A 20,165-nucleotide genomic window follows, 5' to 3' on the forward strand; every position below is an offset into this window, starting at 1 on the left:
TTGAGCCTCTTAACTATACTTGATGCTTGAAGGAACTGAAAAGTGGTCATGAAAGTCCTAAAAAGTGAATCCAAATGAACACACACACACACACACACACACTCTGAATGTGCCTTTTCTAAACAAAGTTTATGTGATATAAGCTTGGAAAATACTTGAAAGAAACAAGCTTTTTAAGTCTAAAAAAAAGAATAGATAAGCTAACTATGTATTACTTTATTTCTTGATACAGGCTTTATAGATAAAGATAGGTTAAGATTAAACATTAAGTTGAACTTACTAAATATGTTTTGCTTTCCTAAAATCACCATTTAAGTGAGTTTAAAAGTATAAACAATGAGAACAAATTTAACTAAATTCTTTGCTGAAGCAGATTAGCAAATACACTGTTCAAAACATCTGTTTACAGTGATATGGAAACACCACCAATTTAGTAACCTTGTGAACAAAATATCCTTGCTTTCTTGATGTTTTACATTGTCCTTTTTAGTTATTTCTTTTTACAAAAAGAGGCCAGATGGTCTAGTGGTTAAGAGCATGGGATGTAGAGCCAGATCACCTGAGTTTCAGATCCTGGCTCTACCACTTACAGCTGCGTGACCTTGTGGACATGACTTTAACCTCTTTCTGTATATACCTCCTTAGCTCTGATGAGTTATAGTATCTACCTCATATGGTAGTTGTGTTAAATAAATCATTATATCTAAACAACTTAAAGCAGTGCCTGGCAAAAAGCAAGTGCTATGTAAGTGATTACTATTATTATTAATGTTATCATCATTATTATTATGCTTTTCTTCACATTTTCCATTCTGTCACAACAAGCTTTCCTATTGGTAGTATAAATGCAGCAGTCATTCCACTTGTTTTTTTCCTATAAATTAATGAAGTAGATATCAATCATATAGATTTCCTTGTCAACAAAAGCAATTGAGGAATTACCTAAGAAGTCAAATAAGCCTTCAATGTTAAGTGTGTATTATGGCTGAGAGGAATATCTCCTTCCATTGCTCAGAGACCACATAGATAGTGCAAAGAGAGCCCAGACTTTGTAGTCAAGACAATCCTAGCTCCACCACTCCCTATCTGTGTGAACTGGGAAACTTTCAGTGTGGTTCTGCTGCTGAAAAGGTGGTTTATAGAGTGGGGTAGATATGAGGTCACATCCATGCTCTAGCAGATAGTAGCTATGTGAACTTGGGCAAGTTTTTAATCGCACTCAGAGAGAATCCTATACATTATGAAAATTTCAGTAAAATGGAGATAAACAATATCTGCTTTATTATGGCAAGCACTGAAAATAATACATGTAAGGCACCTGACACAAATCCTGGTACTGAGTATGCATAACTTTTTTTTAAGTACATGTAACCTCTAATATTTTAAATATGTAAAGAATGTGTAACATTCAGTCTTTTTAAGTTCCTTCTCTTTCCTCCTTTCCTTCACTTGATACTAACCCTTAATCCTTGAAGGGGGAATACAGCAGAAGGCATTATTATTTTTATCAAAAGTTGTTCCCAACTTCTATTCCCTTGTAGTAGATTATATGGTGTGGGTTTACTTTCCAAGAAAGTACAAATAGTAGTAGAAAATTTTGCTTAAACTTCTTGACATATATTGGTATGTGTGTCATTTTAGTACTAGAGGAAATAAGTATTACAGTTGTACATTTGGTATTTCTTATATAATTTAAAAATAATGTTATGGTATTTTGGAAGAAATACTCAGTTTTCCACAGCACCATCAATACTGTATGTTGGCCATTGGTGTTAAGAACACAATTTCCAGGTTACCACCCTTTAACCCCAGTTACAGGTTGAGTTCTGTCAGCCTTCAGCCTGCTCTGATATTATTCTGCTATAGTGTCCATCTGAATTGAACTCAGAATGTGAAAAGAAGCACATAACAAGACAATTCATCCAAAAATAGCATGTAAATTAATAACGGTAACAGTAAAGCTAAACCCCAATAAATGTGGACTTGTGAAAAATACCATGTTTAGAACAAAAAGGCCAGGCAAGGGTAAACTTACTTTGGGGAAACATTCAATAATATACTTATCAATGAGACTCACCAACTTTGCATTTGTTTTTGAGCAGTGAAGCACCTGAAGTGGTTAAAATGGTTGTCAGGAAATTTTCGCCACTTTCTGTGAGACCTTAGGATAAATAAGTTTATTCATTCAACACATGTTTAATAAACCTAATTAGATATTATATGAAAGACACAGTACTATGCACTGGGGTCATAAAAATAAAGATAAGATAGTACCAGCTATGTAGGAGGATGGGGAGAAAGCACTGGAGGCTTAGAAAATGTGTGAAGATGACACAGGTGTGCAACTGCAATCACCTTAATGTAAGTAGGATGCTAATAGAGTGACAAGAGGATAGGATGAGAGATAAACGTATCTGGAGTGGAAGGGCTGAGATAACAGCACTGGTGGTGGTGATAAAAATTGATGATATAGAGTCCTGATATGGGGACCTTGCATGACATGTTGAGGAATTTGGATTTTATGCTATATGCAGTTGGAAAGTTTTAAACAGAAAAATGACATGATAAGATTTGTATTTTAGAAAAATGGTTGTAGGTATAGTGTGGAAAATGGATTGGACACTTCTAAAATGCGATGATTCGAAGCAATGGAAAGAGAACAGCTGACCAAGTGCAAGTTCAAGAATATGCTAAAAGAGTATGTATAGAATTTAGATCGTTTAATTTAGATCCTTTAGGACTTTCTAGATGCTGTCTCTCTTTAATAACTGCAAAATCTTAGTAGGTTATCTCCCACAGCAGACTTGTTTTAAAATCCTCTTTATCTAGTAATAACATTCTATCCATATGTTCCTTGAATTACAGATGAAACTCAATCTTCAAGTGTGGATTAGTGAGTTACTCAAGATTATTGGGTTTTTCTTTGGAAGACCTTGAACCTGTGCTTATCTACCCACTGCAATATGTTTCATTTCACTACACTAAATGATGATAGAGATGCTGTCAGCTTGAGGATGTCATAAAGTACTGTCCTTACAAGTGCCTAAAATGCTTGCAATGTCCTATGTGATAGGTATGCTAGGAGCATATTTTGTTCTAACAAGGATAGTCTTTGTGTCCTGGAGAGCTTCAAGATGAAGGCTGATCATCAGAAAGACCAAGCCATGATTAGAAGCTTAGAACTTCTAGTGCCACTCCCATCCTCCTAGAAGGAGAAAGAGGGTGATGATTGAGTTAATATAAGAGCAGATAAACAAATGCTTAATTGAGTAACTGGTCTTTCTGGATCTGTTGGCCATACACCAAATCTAAAAGAATTTGGAAATAAAAGATGCCTTATAACACTTTAGTAACTTAGACATTCTACTTGTCTTATACACTTAATATACACTTGTCTAATACACTTAATATAGTTAAATCACTTAGCCTCTTGATGTCATAGTTTCTTTGTCTTCAGCAGAAATTAGGGTGATTATAATACCTATCTATGATAATTAAATGGATAATTAAATGGACTAAGTGCAAGTATACAATGCCTGTTACATAATATATGCTCAATAAGTGTCTATTTCACTTACCTTCTCCAAAGGTTTTCCACTCTACAAAAGCAGATAATTAATGCATGACTCATAAACTATCTACGGAACCAACTTAAATGCCTGCTTACTTTCCCCCTTATATATAAGTTCCTCAATTCAAAAAGGGGAATAGGGGTCTTACTTTGTCAAAATTTAAAACATGAAATATGTATTTCTTCATTGTTTACTCTGACTCTTGCAGAAGAAATGAGGGTATCTGCCACTTAATAATGCTAGGAATAAGAAGGGAATAAGAAGGGAAAAGCTAGTCTGTACTGAACTTCTTTATCCTAGTCAACTACTTGAATCTGCTGCCATTTCTGTGATCTCACCATTTCTCCCATACATCAACAGCTTACTTTCCATCAGAAATTTTGACCTCCCAAAGAGCCACAGTCTCATCAAAACACACAAACAATAGTTTAGAATTATAATAAATGTTCCTATGTATATTACCTCTGTGTCAAAGATGTTTAAATTTCAAATCTGAGAAAGACAAGGAAATCTATGAAAATGGTTCCTGTTAATCATTTTAAACAAGTACATTTAATCTCTTTATATATGAAATATCACTTAAACTTTTCTACACTTAAGAAATTATAAAAGGAAGGAAGAAGTGCTGAATTGAGATTTTAGAATTCTGCCCTGATTACTTTATATCTTTTTTAATAAATGGAAATGAAACTTAGTACATGTTACTGAGTTATAGTGAATCAACACCTTAATCTTTTCCCTGCCCACTCCCAAATTCCAATCTCCTCACCACCAATCTCTATTTTATTTTGAAAAAATGAAAATATTATCAGAGCAAATTAGGCAATTCTTAAATAAGGAGATGTGTTATATTCCATGATGTTTAAATAATGATATATTGAAATAGCCAAGTACATATACTGTATATATGTGTTGTGTATATACACACACAGATAATACCAGATAACACACACAAAATATATGTATGAATTTACATATGTAAGTGTATGTGTATATGTATGTGCATAATAATTCTAAATACCTTTCTATTCATAAGTATGCTAATTAATGTCTGCATCATTTTTTTCACTGATATTTTTTCTAATTAGCATTTTAGCCATATTTGGATATATGCATTTAGGAAAGATTGTGTTTTTTACACAAAGGTAGCAATCCAAATTACTTGCTTTTCTTAAAAAAAAATTTCTCTAGAAATTGACATTGAACGCTGTGTGCGAGAATCAATCAACCTGTTCTGTTGGACTCCGAAAAGTGCTACTTACAGACAGCATGCTCAGTCTCCAAAATCAACTTCTGAAAGCAGTGGAGTCAGGAATTCAGCACCATATTTCTCCACTGAGTGTCCAGATCCTCCCAAAACAGATCTGGTATGTATTTGCAGTTTTAATTTACAAACTCTCAAAGAAGATAGATGTTAAAATTAATATATAGTAGTGTCATTATTGCTCATAATAGTATTATGTCTTTTTCACATAGTTTTTTCAGATATATGGTTGTATTCATGAAACTATTTCAGATAACCTTTATGTCTGTTTGATTATCCAGTTAGGAGTATTGTTTTGACATGTTCCTTTATGTAGCAAATTTCACTTTTTTCTATGCAATCATAGTATCTTATATATCAACTTGTTATATACCGAGAATTATAGATACAAAGGAAGAATTATAAAAACAGAAAAAGAAAGTTAATAAATTAAGAATGTACACTTATAATATTTGGTTGACAAAAGAAGTAGCATTTTTAAGAACTGCCATTCAGGTTTTTCAGCATTGTTATTCTTTCTAAACACATGGCTTTATAAACATGGTCAACTAAGTTTACAGCTGTAATAATTCATATATTTCAAACATTCCAATATTGCCATTATATCTTCATAATTTCCATGAAATTGAATTTCAATGAATATGAATACAGAATTTTTAGATACTTAAATAAATTTAATACTATAGGTTCTAACTTGTAAAAAAGTACCATTTTAATGAAAGAAACATTTCTGAATCTTTTTTTCATATATATTAAACAATATATTTTGTAGCTAGTTATTTTTGTAACTGTGTTTTTTCAAGAATTTGTGATTTTCACCCCTTTGTAGTTTCTGTGATTTTTCATGTTCCTAAATATATGAAGCCATTTACGTGTTCACATTTTCTCATTAGTGTCAAATTGTATTTATAAAAGACACTTATAAACATGACTGTGATTGAATACAAAGCCATTTTACTAATTAGACTCTCTGCCTCCAAAATATAGATGATAAAGAGGAAAACAGCTACATGAATATATATGTGAAAATAATAATAAGATATTTCAAAGCATCCTTAGAGATAAGACTAGAATAACAACCTACACTAGTAAGTAAATACTTGCACTACAGTTTTCCGAAAGGAGACTAGCTCTCCCCAGGAGAAGTAAATTCTCAAACACTAGAAATACTCCAGCAGACAATAATAGAAACTAATGGATTTTGGTACAAGAAGTCACTTATCAGCTAAGGGTTGTTCTAGATGATCTGTAAAATAACAAAACTTTGAAATTCAACAATCTACATAAAAATTTATTTCATAGTTTTCACATCTTAAAATGTACCCTCTTCATAGTAGAAAACATTTGCTTTCATCTTCATACTAGAGAGAGATCCTTTCGCATATGAGTAGTTTTTAGGAAACTGTAATGGCATATAATGAAGAGGAAGGTGAGTAATCATGAAGATTAATAAGATAATTAGGATAAGGCTGAGTTGAGAGTTTGAAAAGTTGAATAAAAATAAAAGTATAAGAGAATTAATGATATCTAAATATTTGGTATCTCCTTAAAAATATACTAGATTTTTAAATGTAGATATGTCACTTAATCCTGACAAAAAATACTAAGTATTTTTTAATTGATTATCTTTTTAGATCCAGTAGATTGTAGATTCTCTTGGATAGTTATATAACTAATTCAATCAACTATATGAATAAATTTTCTTTCTAGTTACTTTTATTCATCTCTCTTTTTTTTTGTCTCATTGCTTTAGACAAGACCTTTAGGATAAAGTAAAGTGGAAATGATGAGAGTGGGTAGATTTGTTTGTACCAGAATTTAATGAAAATGCTTCTAATCTTACCATTAAGTTTGGTGTTTTTGATAAATACTCTATTTGGCTAATCAATTTCCCTTTTTCTATATTACTAAGAGTGCTTATCATGAATGAGTGTTGAATTTTATCAAATGCTTTTTCTATTGATAAGGATTCATCAGGATCGTCTTTTTTCCTCCTTTAAACTGGTATTATTTCACATTAGTAATATTTCTGATATTGAATGATTCTTGCATTCCTGAAATAAACCCTACTAAGTTATTACCAAAAAAAAGAAATAACTAATTGTATTTGATTTGCTAGTATTTGCTAGTATTGAATTTTTGCATCTATGTTCACAAGTGAGATAAATCTAGTTTTATTTTCCTGTCTGTCCTTGCCAGCCCTTAAGATTATATTTCTCTCTCCCTTTTTATACTGTCTAATCAGTTTGTATAAGAGAGACTATCTTGTTCTTGCCAACTGAGTAAAACTTGTCTATAAAACCCTCTGAGCCTGATGTCTTTTAATCAGGGAGATATTTAATTAACCATTCTTCCTGAGTCAATTTTTACATAAGTTTATGGGGTTTTTTAATTATCCACTTAATTACCATGCTTATTTTATCAAAATCCTTTTCTAAAGTATCTATTTTGTCTAATTTTTATATTCATGTAATCTTTATACAAAATATTTTTTAAAATTTAACATTTTATCTGAATTTCCATTTTCCATCCTACTGTTGTTTATTTGACATCTTCTTCGTTCATATTTTAATGTTCCTATAATAAAAAGTAGATTCAAAAAAATAATATATACTTAACTGTCCTACAAAAGCATACTTATTAATCACAGTTCAAATTTATATACTATGTATTCTATGTCAGATTCTGTAACAGGTAAAAATTGCTTTTGTTAATTGAAACATACTGCACTCTGTCACTAGTAAAATGGAACCTTGAGAACAGCTATGAGAAGAAAACTCTGGTTAACTTTAATTTGTACATAAATCTATCATATTTATTCCCTGAAGTAGATGGCTGTAATAGAAACAGCATGAGCTTTGCTGTTAGGTGGACTTGGTTTCAAATTTCAACCCTGCTCCCTTTTTTGGTTTTATAATCTTGAGTAATTCACATAACCTTTCTAGTTCCATTTTTTAAAAAATAAGCATAATTTTAGTAAGTCATACCTTACAGGGGTGTTTTAAGAATGATATGTATAGATGAGAATTAGGCTTGAGATGGATTAATGATTGTGCATTGAGCATTGACCCCCCTATACAGAATTTTATTGTTGTTAACAACCATTTGATCAATAAATATGAGAGATACCCTCTCAAAAAAAAAAGTGATATATATAAACACCTAATTCAGTGTCTGATCCATAATAAGCACTCAGAAATGATAACAATCATTACATGTTTAGTAATTAAAGGTTAAATGTTTCAACTTTGAAAACCATGTAAGACTTTGCTGACAGTCTTCTGTATATAAATAATCTGTACAAAAGGAGAGATCTTCTAGTATGCTTCTTTATCCCTTCAGCTGTGTTAGGTTTATTACTAATCACATTATTATCACTTTACATTTAGAATTCACTTGAAACATTAAGGAAAATAAGGAAGAGGCTGGCTCTCCCAAGGTATCTTTCTGGCAGTTTTACCTCAGTAATTTCAGTTTAAGATTTCACCCTGACCTTTAGTTCTTAGTTTTAATACTATTTTGATTCTGCAACTATTAAAGAATTGCCAAAAAGAATTATTTCATCTAGTGCCAATGTCTTTTCCCATCTACATTTCCTTAAATAGCTAAGACTCTACTTGACAATTTTGAACACCGTTTATTCACTGGAAAAAAAAATAGCCTGGAATCTTGTTAAATAAAATAAATTTTATTTTATTTATATAATGTTAACTGCCTGCATATACTATTTTCATAAAGTAATCAAAACATTCTTTGAATTTTCCTCAGTTTACAGATTTGCTTTAAGTATGGATTAAATATGAATTTAGATAAAAATTTTAAAACATTTTCATACTTTTAAGTTAGAATAACTTCTTAAAGTCTAATATAAACGCCAGTCTATAAAGTTTCCCTTCAGTAACAGCACCACTGCTATTTTATAGTTCGAACAACTAAAAAATATAACCAGAGTACTTTATTGTTTTCAGGTACTCAGATATTTTATTTTTCTCTAAACAAATCTCTGCAGTATCTTTATCCTTACTTTAGATTTTAAGAAACTCAGATTACTTAATTCAAATTAACTTGTATATTCCCATTTTATCAGTAATGTAAATGTGTTTTGCCCTTTTATTCATGAAATGTATATGTTGATATATAATCATATTTTACTCTACAGTCATAGCTTTTCCAGCATTTTTATAATTTTCTTATATTTCCCTACCACATATGTTTACATAGTTTAGCTTAGTAGGTTTTTTTCTTTACCCCACTTTAAGATTACAGACTCTGCTGTGTTCATTTATAAAAAAAAAAAATACCCCTTTCTATTTAGATATGAGTATAACTAGTGGTCATTATTAGTGGAACTAATGCTCATTAACTTAGTATTTTGACCAAAAGATTTGGGGAAAGGTGAGAAACTCTCAGAATTTTTCAAGTGAGAAGCCTAGCAGTACCTTATCACCACCATTGAATCATTGATGAATTCATTAAAAGAAAAAAAACTTCTAAATCTCAACATTGCTTTAAAAAGCAATAGGATTGCATGTGTAATTTTGAACTCCAAGAAATTTATTGACATACTAAAGAAAAAATTTTGTCAGAGACATTAGATCTTTGAATCCAGTGAAACTATTGTGAATATTGGTGGCTATGTATTTTCTAGGGGCCATTGTTATCATTAAATGCTGCTTTTCTCTTTGGCTACATAATACTTTTTATCACAGATTTAGATTATTTTTGAGAATACGTAGTGTCGTAAAAGTAAAAGCTACTACACTGTACTTTTACTATTGTCTTCCATTCTCACTTTGAGATTCAAAATATCATAGACTCATTTAGCAGTTTTTACACAGTCTATCCATCTTCAATTCTTATTAAGTCTTGATATTACTACCACATGCATGTGATTAAAAGACATTCCTGTTCTGTGTGTAGAATACTTTTTGTACAGATGTTATCTTTCAGGTATTGTTATTCATCTGTACTCAGAAATGAACCTTTTGAAGTGATCGTGGAGCTTTTAATAAATACATGTACATATATACTAACTACTTTTAGGCCATAAGTAAATTTCAGTAAATTTTAAGAAATGAAAATAAAACAGACTACATTTCTCAGGTCATGATTCAGTCAAATTAGAAAGCAATAAAAATAAAAACAAAAATTACTGACCATTAAAAATTACAAATAAGCCAAAAAAATGAACACCTTTTTTCTTAACTCTTCACATAAGAATGACATTCCAAATGAAAATTGTAGAATATCTAGAAAATAATTTGAGAGCCCAACACATCAGAACTGTTGGGAACAGCAAACTTAGGTATTTCTCTCATCACTTTCATAGTACCCTACACTTATGAGATATTTATTGATTGTCCTTATCAACTCATGCTATTTTAACTAGCCTTGAAACATAGATAGGGTTTATTTAAGTAGAGGAGATCATCACTGTAGGCAATCTCAACACCACCCTCATGAAAGATTTATAGAAAATAAAAGTATTGCATATTAACTTTATTTGGTTTTACTCTTTCCAGTGCATACTGTACTTTGGTGAAGATACCATTCACGGGGCTAGGTCACATGCCCTCTGCTAATGATGGAATTTGCCACACTATGAAGTTCCACTTTTAATGTTCTGGTGTGTTAGATATGCAGGGGCTAAGATTTTATAACACACAACTTGTGACTTTATGAATAATAAGTACTTCTAAAAAGTTGAAAGAGAGTGAAAGAATAGGATTAAAGAAGACAGCATGAGAGGTGAGACAGAGGCTTCCTCCTAAAACCACATATAATACGAAAATATAATTAATACAACTAACCCTGAAAGAGCAACAGGAAAGAGGACTGCACCAAACTGCATACACCTGGAGAAAAGAAGAAACTTCACAGAGCAGGGTAACATACCAAAGCTGTGGCCCAGTGGGACCCAAGCCCTTCCCCCATCCCAGGTCACCAGTGGGAGGAAGAGAAATGGAGCAGAGAGGTGGTGGAGGCCTGGGACTACTGAATAACTAACTCCAGAGATCTGCTCTGGGAGCACAAACCTACATTTCATGGTACTCTCCTGATTAGGGAGTTGGATAGCTAAGACAGAAACATTACCTGGAGAGACTGAGATTCCAGCCACTTGGGGAAAGCAGGGATCCATAACTGGCTGCTGTGGGACAAAAGAAAGGCGGGCAGTTTGAGAGACTTCTAACAGCAAGAGGGCTGCTAAAGGGGCAAGTATTGCATAGAGCTTACTGCTCAGGAGAAAGAACACATAGACAAAATTGTCCAGGTGCACTCTGCCCTGCAGGTTGGTAACTTTCATTATCTTCAGGTGCTCCAGCTCCCTGGCTGGCTACACAGCTCCAAGGACCCCCTCTGTGATACACAGCCTACTGCGCCTTTCTACCAGCCAGGTCCACCTGGCTCGCTAATCGGCAAACCCTACCCTTGTATTAGGCCAGCCAGCAAGAAGCCCCATCTACAGCAACTACAAACCCAAAGCATAGAGGTTTATACCTCTGTGCAGCCCACTGGTTCTGACAGTGGAGACAGGCATAGCAACTGGGAAGCAAGAAACATCTCTTTCCCCCCCTCCAGGCACCACTACTCCCCTGCAACCCCTGACATTGCTTCAGGGACTGAGCAGCTCAAGAGAGTAGAGCTTCTGAGCACTACAGGGTGCCATATACAAATATGAAATGCCAAAGGAACCTGGTTCAAAGTAAAATTATGAATATAACACCTGAGAAAGATTCAAATGAAATCAACCTCATTAATCTTAATGAAAAGAATTTCAAAATAAAAATCATTAACATGCACATGGAGGTACAGAAAAATATTCAAGAACTCAGGAATGAATTCCGGTTGAATACACAGTATCAGAAATGAAACATACAATGGAAAGCTTTAAAAGCAGATTCGATAAGGTGGAGGAGACAATAAATGAAATAGAAACTAGAGAAGAGGAATGCACAGAAGCTGAGGCACAAGGAGAAAAAAGGATCTCTAAGAATGAAAGAATATTGAGAGAACTGTGTGACCAATCCAATGGAACAAAATTCGCATTATAGGGGTACCAGAAGAAGAAGAGAGAGAAAAAGGGATAGAAAGTATCTTTGAGGAGGTAATTGCTGAAAACTTTCCCAATCTGGGGAAGGAGATAGTCCCTACACCATGGAGATCCACAGATCTCCCAACACAAGAGACCCAAGGAAGACAACACCAAGACATATAGTAATAAAATTGGCAAAGATCAAGGATAAGGACAGACTATTAAAGCAGCCAGAGAGAGAAATAAGATCATATACAAAGGAAAGCCCACCGGCTATCATCACACTTCTCAGCAGAAATCATACAGGCCAGAAGGGAGTGGCATGATGTATTTAATGCAATGAAGCAGAAGGGCTTCAAACCAAGATTACTTTATCCACCAAGATTATCATTTAAATTTGAGGGAGGGATTAAACAATTTCCATTGAGCAAAAGCTGAGACAATTTACCTCCTGTATTTTGGAGGGACTTCTATAGATGGAAGTATTCCTAAGGTTTAATAGCTGTCACCAGAGGTAATAAAAATATAGTAAAGAAAGTAGAACAACTAATTACTAAGCAAATGCAAAATTAAATTAATGATCCCCAAAGTCAATCAAGGGATAGAGAAGAAGTACCAAATATGATACCTAATATATAAAGAACAGAGGAGGAAGAAAAAGAAGGAGAAAAAAAAAGGAATCTTTAGATCATGTTTGTAATAGCATATTAAGTGAGCTAAGTTAGACTCTTAGATAGTAAGGAAGTTAACCTTGAACCTTTGGTAGCCATGAATCTAAAGCCTGCAATGGCAATAAGTACATACCTATCGATAATCACCCTGAATGTAAATGGATTAAATGCACCAATCAAAAGACATAGAGTCACTGAATGAATAAAAAAACAAGACCCATCTATATGCTGCCTACAAGAGACTCACTTTAAACCCAAAGACATACACAGACTAAAAGTGAAGGGATGGAAGATATTTCATGCAGCTAATAGGGAGAAAAAGCAGGAGTTGCAATAATTGTATCAGACAAAATAGACTTCAAAACAAAGAAAGTCACAAGAGACAAAGAAAGACATTACATAATGGTAAAGGGGTCAATACAACAAGAAGATATAACTGTTATAAATATTTATGCGCCCAACACAGGAGCACCTACATATGTGAAACAAATACTAACAGAATTAAAAGGGGAAATAGAATGCAACGCATTCATTCTAGGAGATTTCAACACTGCACTCACTCTGAAGGACAGATCAACCAGACAGATTGCGTCTACAGATTCAATGCAATTCCTATCAAAATACCAACAGCATTCTTCAACGACCTAGAGAAAAATCATTCTAAAATTCATATGGAACCACAAAAGGCCCTTAATAGCCAAAGCAATCCTGAGAAGGAAGATAAAGGGGGAGGGGAGATTATAGTCCCCAACTTCAAGCTCTACTACAAAACCACAGTAATCAAGAGAATTTGGTACTGCCACAAAAACAGACCCATAGACCAATGGAACAGACTAGAGAGCCCTGATATAAACCCAACCATATATGGTCAATTAATATATGATGAAGGAGCTATGGACATACAATGGGGAAATGACAGCCTCTTCAACAGCTGTTGTTGGCAAAACTGGACAGCTACATGCAAGAGAATGAAACTGGATTACTGTTTAACCCTTTACACAAAAGTGAACTTGAAATGGATCAGAGACCTGAATTTAACTCATGAAACCATAAAACTCTTAGAAGATAACATAGGCAAAAATCTCCTGAATATAAGCATGAGCAACTTCTTCCTGAACGCATCTCCTCGAGCAAAGGAAACAAAAGCAAAAATGAACTCATGGGACTACATCAAACTAAAAAGTTTATGTACAACAAAGGACATCATTAAAAGAACAAAAAGGCATCCTACAGTATGGGAGAATATATTTGTAAATGACATATCCAACATGGGGTTAACAGCCAAAATATATAAAGAACTAACACCCCTCTACACCCAAAAATCAAATGACCTGATTAACAAATGGGCAGAGGATATGAAGAGTGTTCTCCAAAGAAGAAATGCAGATGGCCAACAGACACATGAGAAGATGTTCCACATCACTAATCATCAGGGAAATGCAAATTAAAACCACAATGAGATATCACCTCACACCAGTAAGGATGGCCAGCATCAAAAAGACTAAGAACAACAAATGCTAGCAAGGATTTGGAGAAAGGGGAACCTTTCTACACTGCTGGTGGGAATGTAAGCTAGTTCAACCATTGTGGAAAGCAGTATGGAGGTTCCTCAAAAAACTAAATATAGAAATATCATTTGACCTGGGAATCCCACTCCTTGGAATTTACCCAAAGAATACAACTTCTCAGATTCAAAAAGACATATGCACCCCTAGGTTTATCGCAGCACTTTTTACAATAGCCAAGATATGGAAGCAACCTAAGTGTCCTTCAGTAGATGAATGGATAAAGAAGATGTGGTACATATATGCAATGAAATACTGTTCAGCCATAAGAAAGAACAAATCCTACCATTTGCAACAACATGGATGGAGGTGGAGGACATTTTGCTCAGTGAAATAAGCCAGGCAGAGAAAGACAAGTGCCAAATGATTTCCCTCATTTGTGGAGTATAACAATGAAGCAAAACTGAAGGAACAAAACAACAGCAGACTCAGAGACTCCAAGAAAGAACTAGTGGTTACCAAAGAGGCGCGGTGTGGAAGGGTGGGCGGGGAGGGAGAGAGAAGGGGATTGAGGGGTGTTATGTTTAGTACACATGGTGCGGGGTATCACAGGGAAAATAGTGTAACATAGAGAAGGCAAATAGTGAATCTGTGGCATCTTATATGCTGATGGACAGTGACTGCATTGGGGTATGGGTGGGGACTTGATAATATGGGTAAATGTAATGACCATATTGTTTTTTCATGTGAAACCATCTTAAAAGTGTATATCAATAATACCTTAATAAAAAATTAAAAATAAATAAATAAATAAACAATTCTTCCCTGATAGTTTGATGGGTTCATTAAAGAAATAGTCATTCTTATCTTTGGATCACCCTTGGGCCTAATTTAGTGCCTGAGAAATAGAGTATTCTCAGTATGTATATATTTAGTTGAAATAATTGCCTCAAATAAGGTTATAGTAGTTAACTGTGAGTTAAACAAAGCATTCAGGTGCATAGTCACAGCTTATTCATCATGCATACTTATCTACTTTTCCTTCATAGCATCCATTATTTTTATAATTACTTATATATTTTATGCTTATCCCTTGTTCTCCACTGTATCCCCAATACATATCATAGTGCCTGGCATATCAATAAATGGTAGCTAGTAATCAAATATTTTTTGAATGAATTAACAAAAAATTAATTCCACTTAATGTTTTATTCCATTTCCTATAAGACAGTGTATCTTTAAAATGGTCTCCTAAATCATCTTTAATGTTTGTTGAAATTCAATGCATATTCAGGGCTCCAAAAACATCCCATACCTACTAAATCAATCTTTTGAGGATTGGTTCCTGAAATCCATTTAATGTCCTTAGGTGACTCTTAAGATATGTGCATATAGTTTTCTCATGACTTTGCAGCTGAACAGAAATGTTTATTGACAGAGAGGAGAAAACCTAAAAGATAAGACATTCATACTTATGTTTAAAGTGTTATTTGTATGGATTTGTATAGATTTTTTTATACTACTATACTTGTTTTATAGTTATTCATGTCTAGCCTTTTTGGGTAAATTAACTTTCCTTTCATGAACCAAAACCATCACCTGTTTCACTGCTATATAGCCGTCTCAGGCTATTCACTCTCTGAGCCTCTTCTCTAGTCTTCACTGCCAAGGGCCAGCCCTCTTATACAGCTTTGTTTCCCTGGCTCCTCTAACCCCCTTTTTCTGCTTTGTGAAAGCAGTTCCTGCCCAGAGGTACTGACCTACAACACTGGAAGATCAAAGGCTATTCATGTGGAAATAAGTTAGAGTGAGAAATCTACCCAGGAGTCAAAAAGCTTATGTGCCCTGCTAACACTTTATGATGTTCTCTTCTTGAAATCAATTTAAAAAAAACAAAACGTATTGAATCAATTCAGAATGTATGTAGTGATCCAAGTAATAATTACAGGGTATTAATATATGAATATAAACACAATTGTCATACAACATGGAAAGCATCAAGAATTTAAAGTGACAAACTGCTCTCCCACATGAAAACTTTAAAGTATGAACAATTTTGCTTCAAGAGAAGAAAAAGAAGCAAAAGAAATGTTGATGTGGATTAAGACAAAGCCAAGAGAAAAGTAATGATGAAAAAAAAAATCTTTGTTGATTTTACTCTTGCATTTTTCCTCCTCATTTTATGAGAATTTTGACTTATTCATTCAGCAACCTTTTATTGAGCACCTCCTACTTGCCAAGACATGATAACTGGATTTGTTAAAGGCTCTCTACAGTTAGAGTTTTTCACAGTCCTCATTTGATAGTGGTGTGGACCACATTTTTCAAATACCTTACTAGTTGAGGGTACATGAGGAAGGGTGATTGGGCACATATCTTCAGTTCAGATGAAGGGAAAAGAGAGCAGCAGCACCCCAACCTTGCACCCATTACAACCATACTGTTCTTTTGCCAGTCTCAAATGTTATTTAAAACAGAGCCCCTCAAGTTGAGTTAGCAAGATGTTATCACTCTATATAAACTTCCTTTCCCACAGTATGTCAGTTCCAAATTTGGGGTGTAATTTAATTCAACACACCAGAAAACTATTTTGGCAGATGGAAATAATGTATCAGGAAGGAATAAAAACATGTATTTGATTTTTTGGAAGGATAAGCTGAACCAAAATCTCCAAACCTTTGTGGAATGAAACAGGATAAGTATCACAGAATAGCTCAAGGGTAATTCTTTATTTCCTGATCAAGAAAGTGTCAATTAGTGATGCATGTTTATCATTGCTTTTTCTCAGTGACCCTTCATATTTTTCTCATTTAAAAAATCTAATTGTTTCATTGCAGTTGTCTAAAGCTTGAAACACATGTTACATATCTTGTCACTATATTTTTAAACATTTCCTATTATCCTTTATTTGTAAAGTTATCCTGGGAAATCAAAATTCATAGTTGCATATTAAAGATGTTTTCTTCCTCTGAGTTATAACAATCCCTGGTCATCTCATTCTAAATCATCAAATTAGTAAATGCCACTTTTCTGAATATAGTGATTTCAGGATGCACAAGTCTTTCTGAATAGGACAGTATCCTATAAACACAGCAATTGAAACAAGGGCAGAAAATGTTTCCAGTGTCAGGTGAGAATCAAATAATGACTGAACACCAAAAGATTTCTAGGTTATGTTGTATTGGGAAAAAAATTTTGGAGGGAGTAGGAAGGCTCTGAAAGGTAAAAAATTATGTTTAGAAGTTTTGGGTAGGTGGGTGGTGGGGATGGAGTGCTTGATTGGAACACAAAAGAAAATAAATATGAATTACTGTTATCTTTGGTAAAAATAATTATTCTCATAAGATAGGGTAAAGTGTCCTACTGAGGATTGGCACCAGCTACCTGCTGAGCTGCTGTGAGACAATGGAGCACTTTCCTACAGACAGCAAGGCAATGTTTTGACACATCATTAGCATATCCACCATGCAATTGCTAGGAAGATGTGCTGCTGACAGTTTTTATTCCTTTGCAGCCTGCTTTAATTCAGTATTGGTTGGAGACAGTTCCTGTAGCAATGTTTTTCCACCAGAAGGTCTATAGAATCTGTTTCCCTCATGAAAAGTGATGGGCACAGGTAGCACAATTTCAACTTGCTAATGATTATCTGGAGTCTTGTACTGAGATCTTCCTTATGCAGCTTCAAAGTTCAGGGGTGTCATTTCATGTATCATTGACATTCCATGGTATTTAAAGAGAAATGGATTCTGGCACAATTCTATAGAAAGGCTAGCAACAGCAGACACAGTTGTTATATCCAAGATTCAGTGACTTTAATGGTTTTTACAGTCCCAGTGTATAAATGCCTTGTTTATTCCAGCCCTTCTCCCAGGATATTCTATATAATATATAAAATATATAAACAAGCTGTGTTGTATGAGAAATAAATTCACTACTAAAAATTTTGTTAATCTGATTTGCATAGGTGCTAAGAGAATTTAACAAAGAAAGGTGCGTAATGAAAAAAGAAAAGGCAACTTTTATATGCAGCATCCTTACATCTGCTAGAGAATCATTGCTAAAGGTTATTTCTTTCTTTGTTCCCCCAAAGGTAAACTGAGCAACTAAAAATCCTTGCTAAACCAGAATTATTACAAAATACATCTATTGTAATGATAGATTATTATTCAAAATCCAACAGAAATTCAGTAAAACAAACGCTTAGCAAAGAGTAGACAAATAGGCTCCTAACAGACTTGATTTAACAGAATTTTTAAGTTTTATACTTACCAAATAGATACTTGAGTTTTCTTAAGATTAGTAAGATGTTTATTTTTTAAATAAACAAATGATTTATTTGTTACCGTTGATTCTAAGTATCACCTTATGGTAAACTAGATTCTAAATATGTACTATAATCACTTCTGAATACTTTTTCAATCATATCTGTTTCCATTTATTTCTTTTCTAATATGAAGAATTTATTAAAATTATGATTATATCATACATTTGGCACTGTGTTTCTACATGAATTGTAGAATTGGCTTGTCTTTTTCCTCCCTCCCCTGAAAAATATCATTTTGATATTTATATTGTGTTTGAATTATATTTATAAGTAAGTAGGGAAAACTGACATTTGATACTGGGTTTTATTTTTCCCAAAAACAATATATGTCTATTTATTTATTCTTGTCTTCTTTTTAAGTTCTACTGTAGCATTTTAAAGTTTTCCTGAATATTCTTGTTAAGGTAATTCCTATTTTAACCTTTCTATTGTTGTTATTATTGGGGTGTTTTATACCATTATATTTTCTAGCTGAATATAATTTTATAGCTAGATTGTTGATTTTACAGTTTGGTATAGTGATTGAGATACAGACTCTGATTTTTTAATGTCTTCTCTGCCACATCAGCTATGTGTCCTGTCTCCTTGTTGTCCCTAAAATAGAATATGGGATTATTGGGATGATTAAATGAGTTAATACATTTAGAGCTCTGCCAACACACAATAAACACTGTTTTCACTGTCATCATCATCATTATCATCATTTATCTGCCATTATTATTATTAATGTTCTCTCATTGTTTGTAATAGATTTTCAGTTGATTCAGTTTTCCAGTTATATATCATCTGCAAATTATGATGATTTTCCTTTTCCAATTTTATATGTCTTATATCTGTTATTTAATTGTGTCACCGTTTGTTCAAAATAATGTTAAATAACAGTGGTAATGATGGGCATCTCTATCGTACACTTAGGCTTAATGAAAGTGTTTCTAATGTTTTGTTGTCTTTTGAATTGAGAGAGAAGTTTTATCATGTTATGAAAGTATCATGCACTCTGATGGCCTAGGAGTTTTATCAACTATCTTTCAACATGTTGTCCTGATACTCCATAGGAAGTGAAGCTAAGCCATAACTATTGACTCCTGATCTTTGTCTTTTTATTAATGTTTCAGCTTTTGGAGCCATCTCTAAATCTAGGCTCTGTTATGTAGGAAGCATTATTCCTATCAGAAACTGGCAGATTTTTATTTTAAACCAGAGTTATTTAAAGAATTGCAAGAATTCATAGAATGGGCAACCCTGAATTTGAGAGGAATTTAGAAAAAAAAAAATGACTAGACTTGAAGAGCAGTGAAACCTTGCTGAAAATTTACCAGCCAAAGTTTACAAGTACCAAGAAATTCTTTGTATCTTGGTTGATTAGAAAGGAGATAATTATTTCTAATAATATAATAATAAATAATTTTAAATTACCTTTCCTGAGAGGCTAGTACCAACTGTGGCTTTCTATATCCCCTTGGCAGACATTACTTAATTCTTGATTATATATGGTATTCTTACCACTGATAGCATTATTGTCATTTCAATTAAGGTAGCCACATGTGTTTTAACCAAAAAATTTGTCATCTGATTTTACAATAGAATTGCAAATTATATAAAATTAATTTAAATATATTTACAAATTATATAAAACTGTCTTATTTTTTTTCTGTTAAAAAAAAAACTTTTGAACACATTCAAATATCTGGCAAATGTGGCTTAAAATGCCAAAGAGTAAAAAAGATATTTTAATAGGGTATGTAATTGTTGAAATATATCTGTACATTGTTGTTACTATAGGTTTTTAAAAATTG

The 20,165-nt window shown here is 33.2% G+C and overlaps 1 protein-coding gene across 6 annotated transcripts in view; it reads left to right on the forward strand.

Moving 5' to 3' along the window:
- The window catches only part of TBCK (TBC1 domain containing kinase), a 197,001-nt gene that overhangs the window by 119,025 nt on the left and 57,811 nt on the right, over positions 1 to 20,165 (forward strand). For all 6 annotated transcript variants that reach the window (XM_073237202.1, XM_073237205.1, XM_073237204.1 and 3 more), the window contains one exon: positions 4,764 to 4,939. In XM_073237202.1, coding sequence (XP_073093303.1) covers positions 4,764 to 4,939 — 176 coding nt within the window. The remainder of the gene's footprint in view (positions 1 to 4,763; positions 4,940 to 20,165) is intronic.

The sequence above is a fragment of the Manis javanica genome, chromosome 5, assembly GCF_040802235.1.
Source record: "Manis javanica isolate MJ-LG chromosome 5, MJ_LKY, whole genome shotgun sequence".
Taxonomy (NCBI): Eukaryota; Metazoa; Chordata; class Mammalia; order Pholidota; family Manidae; genus Manis; species Manis javanica.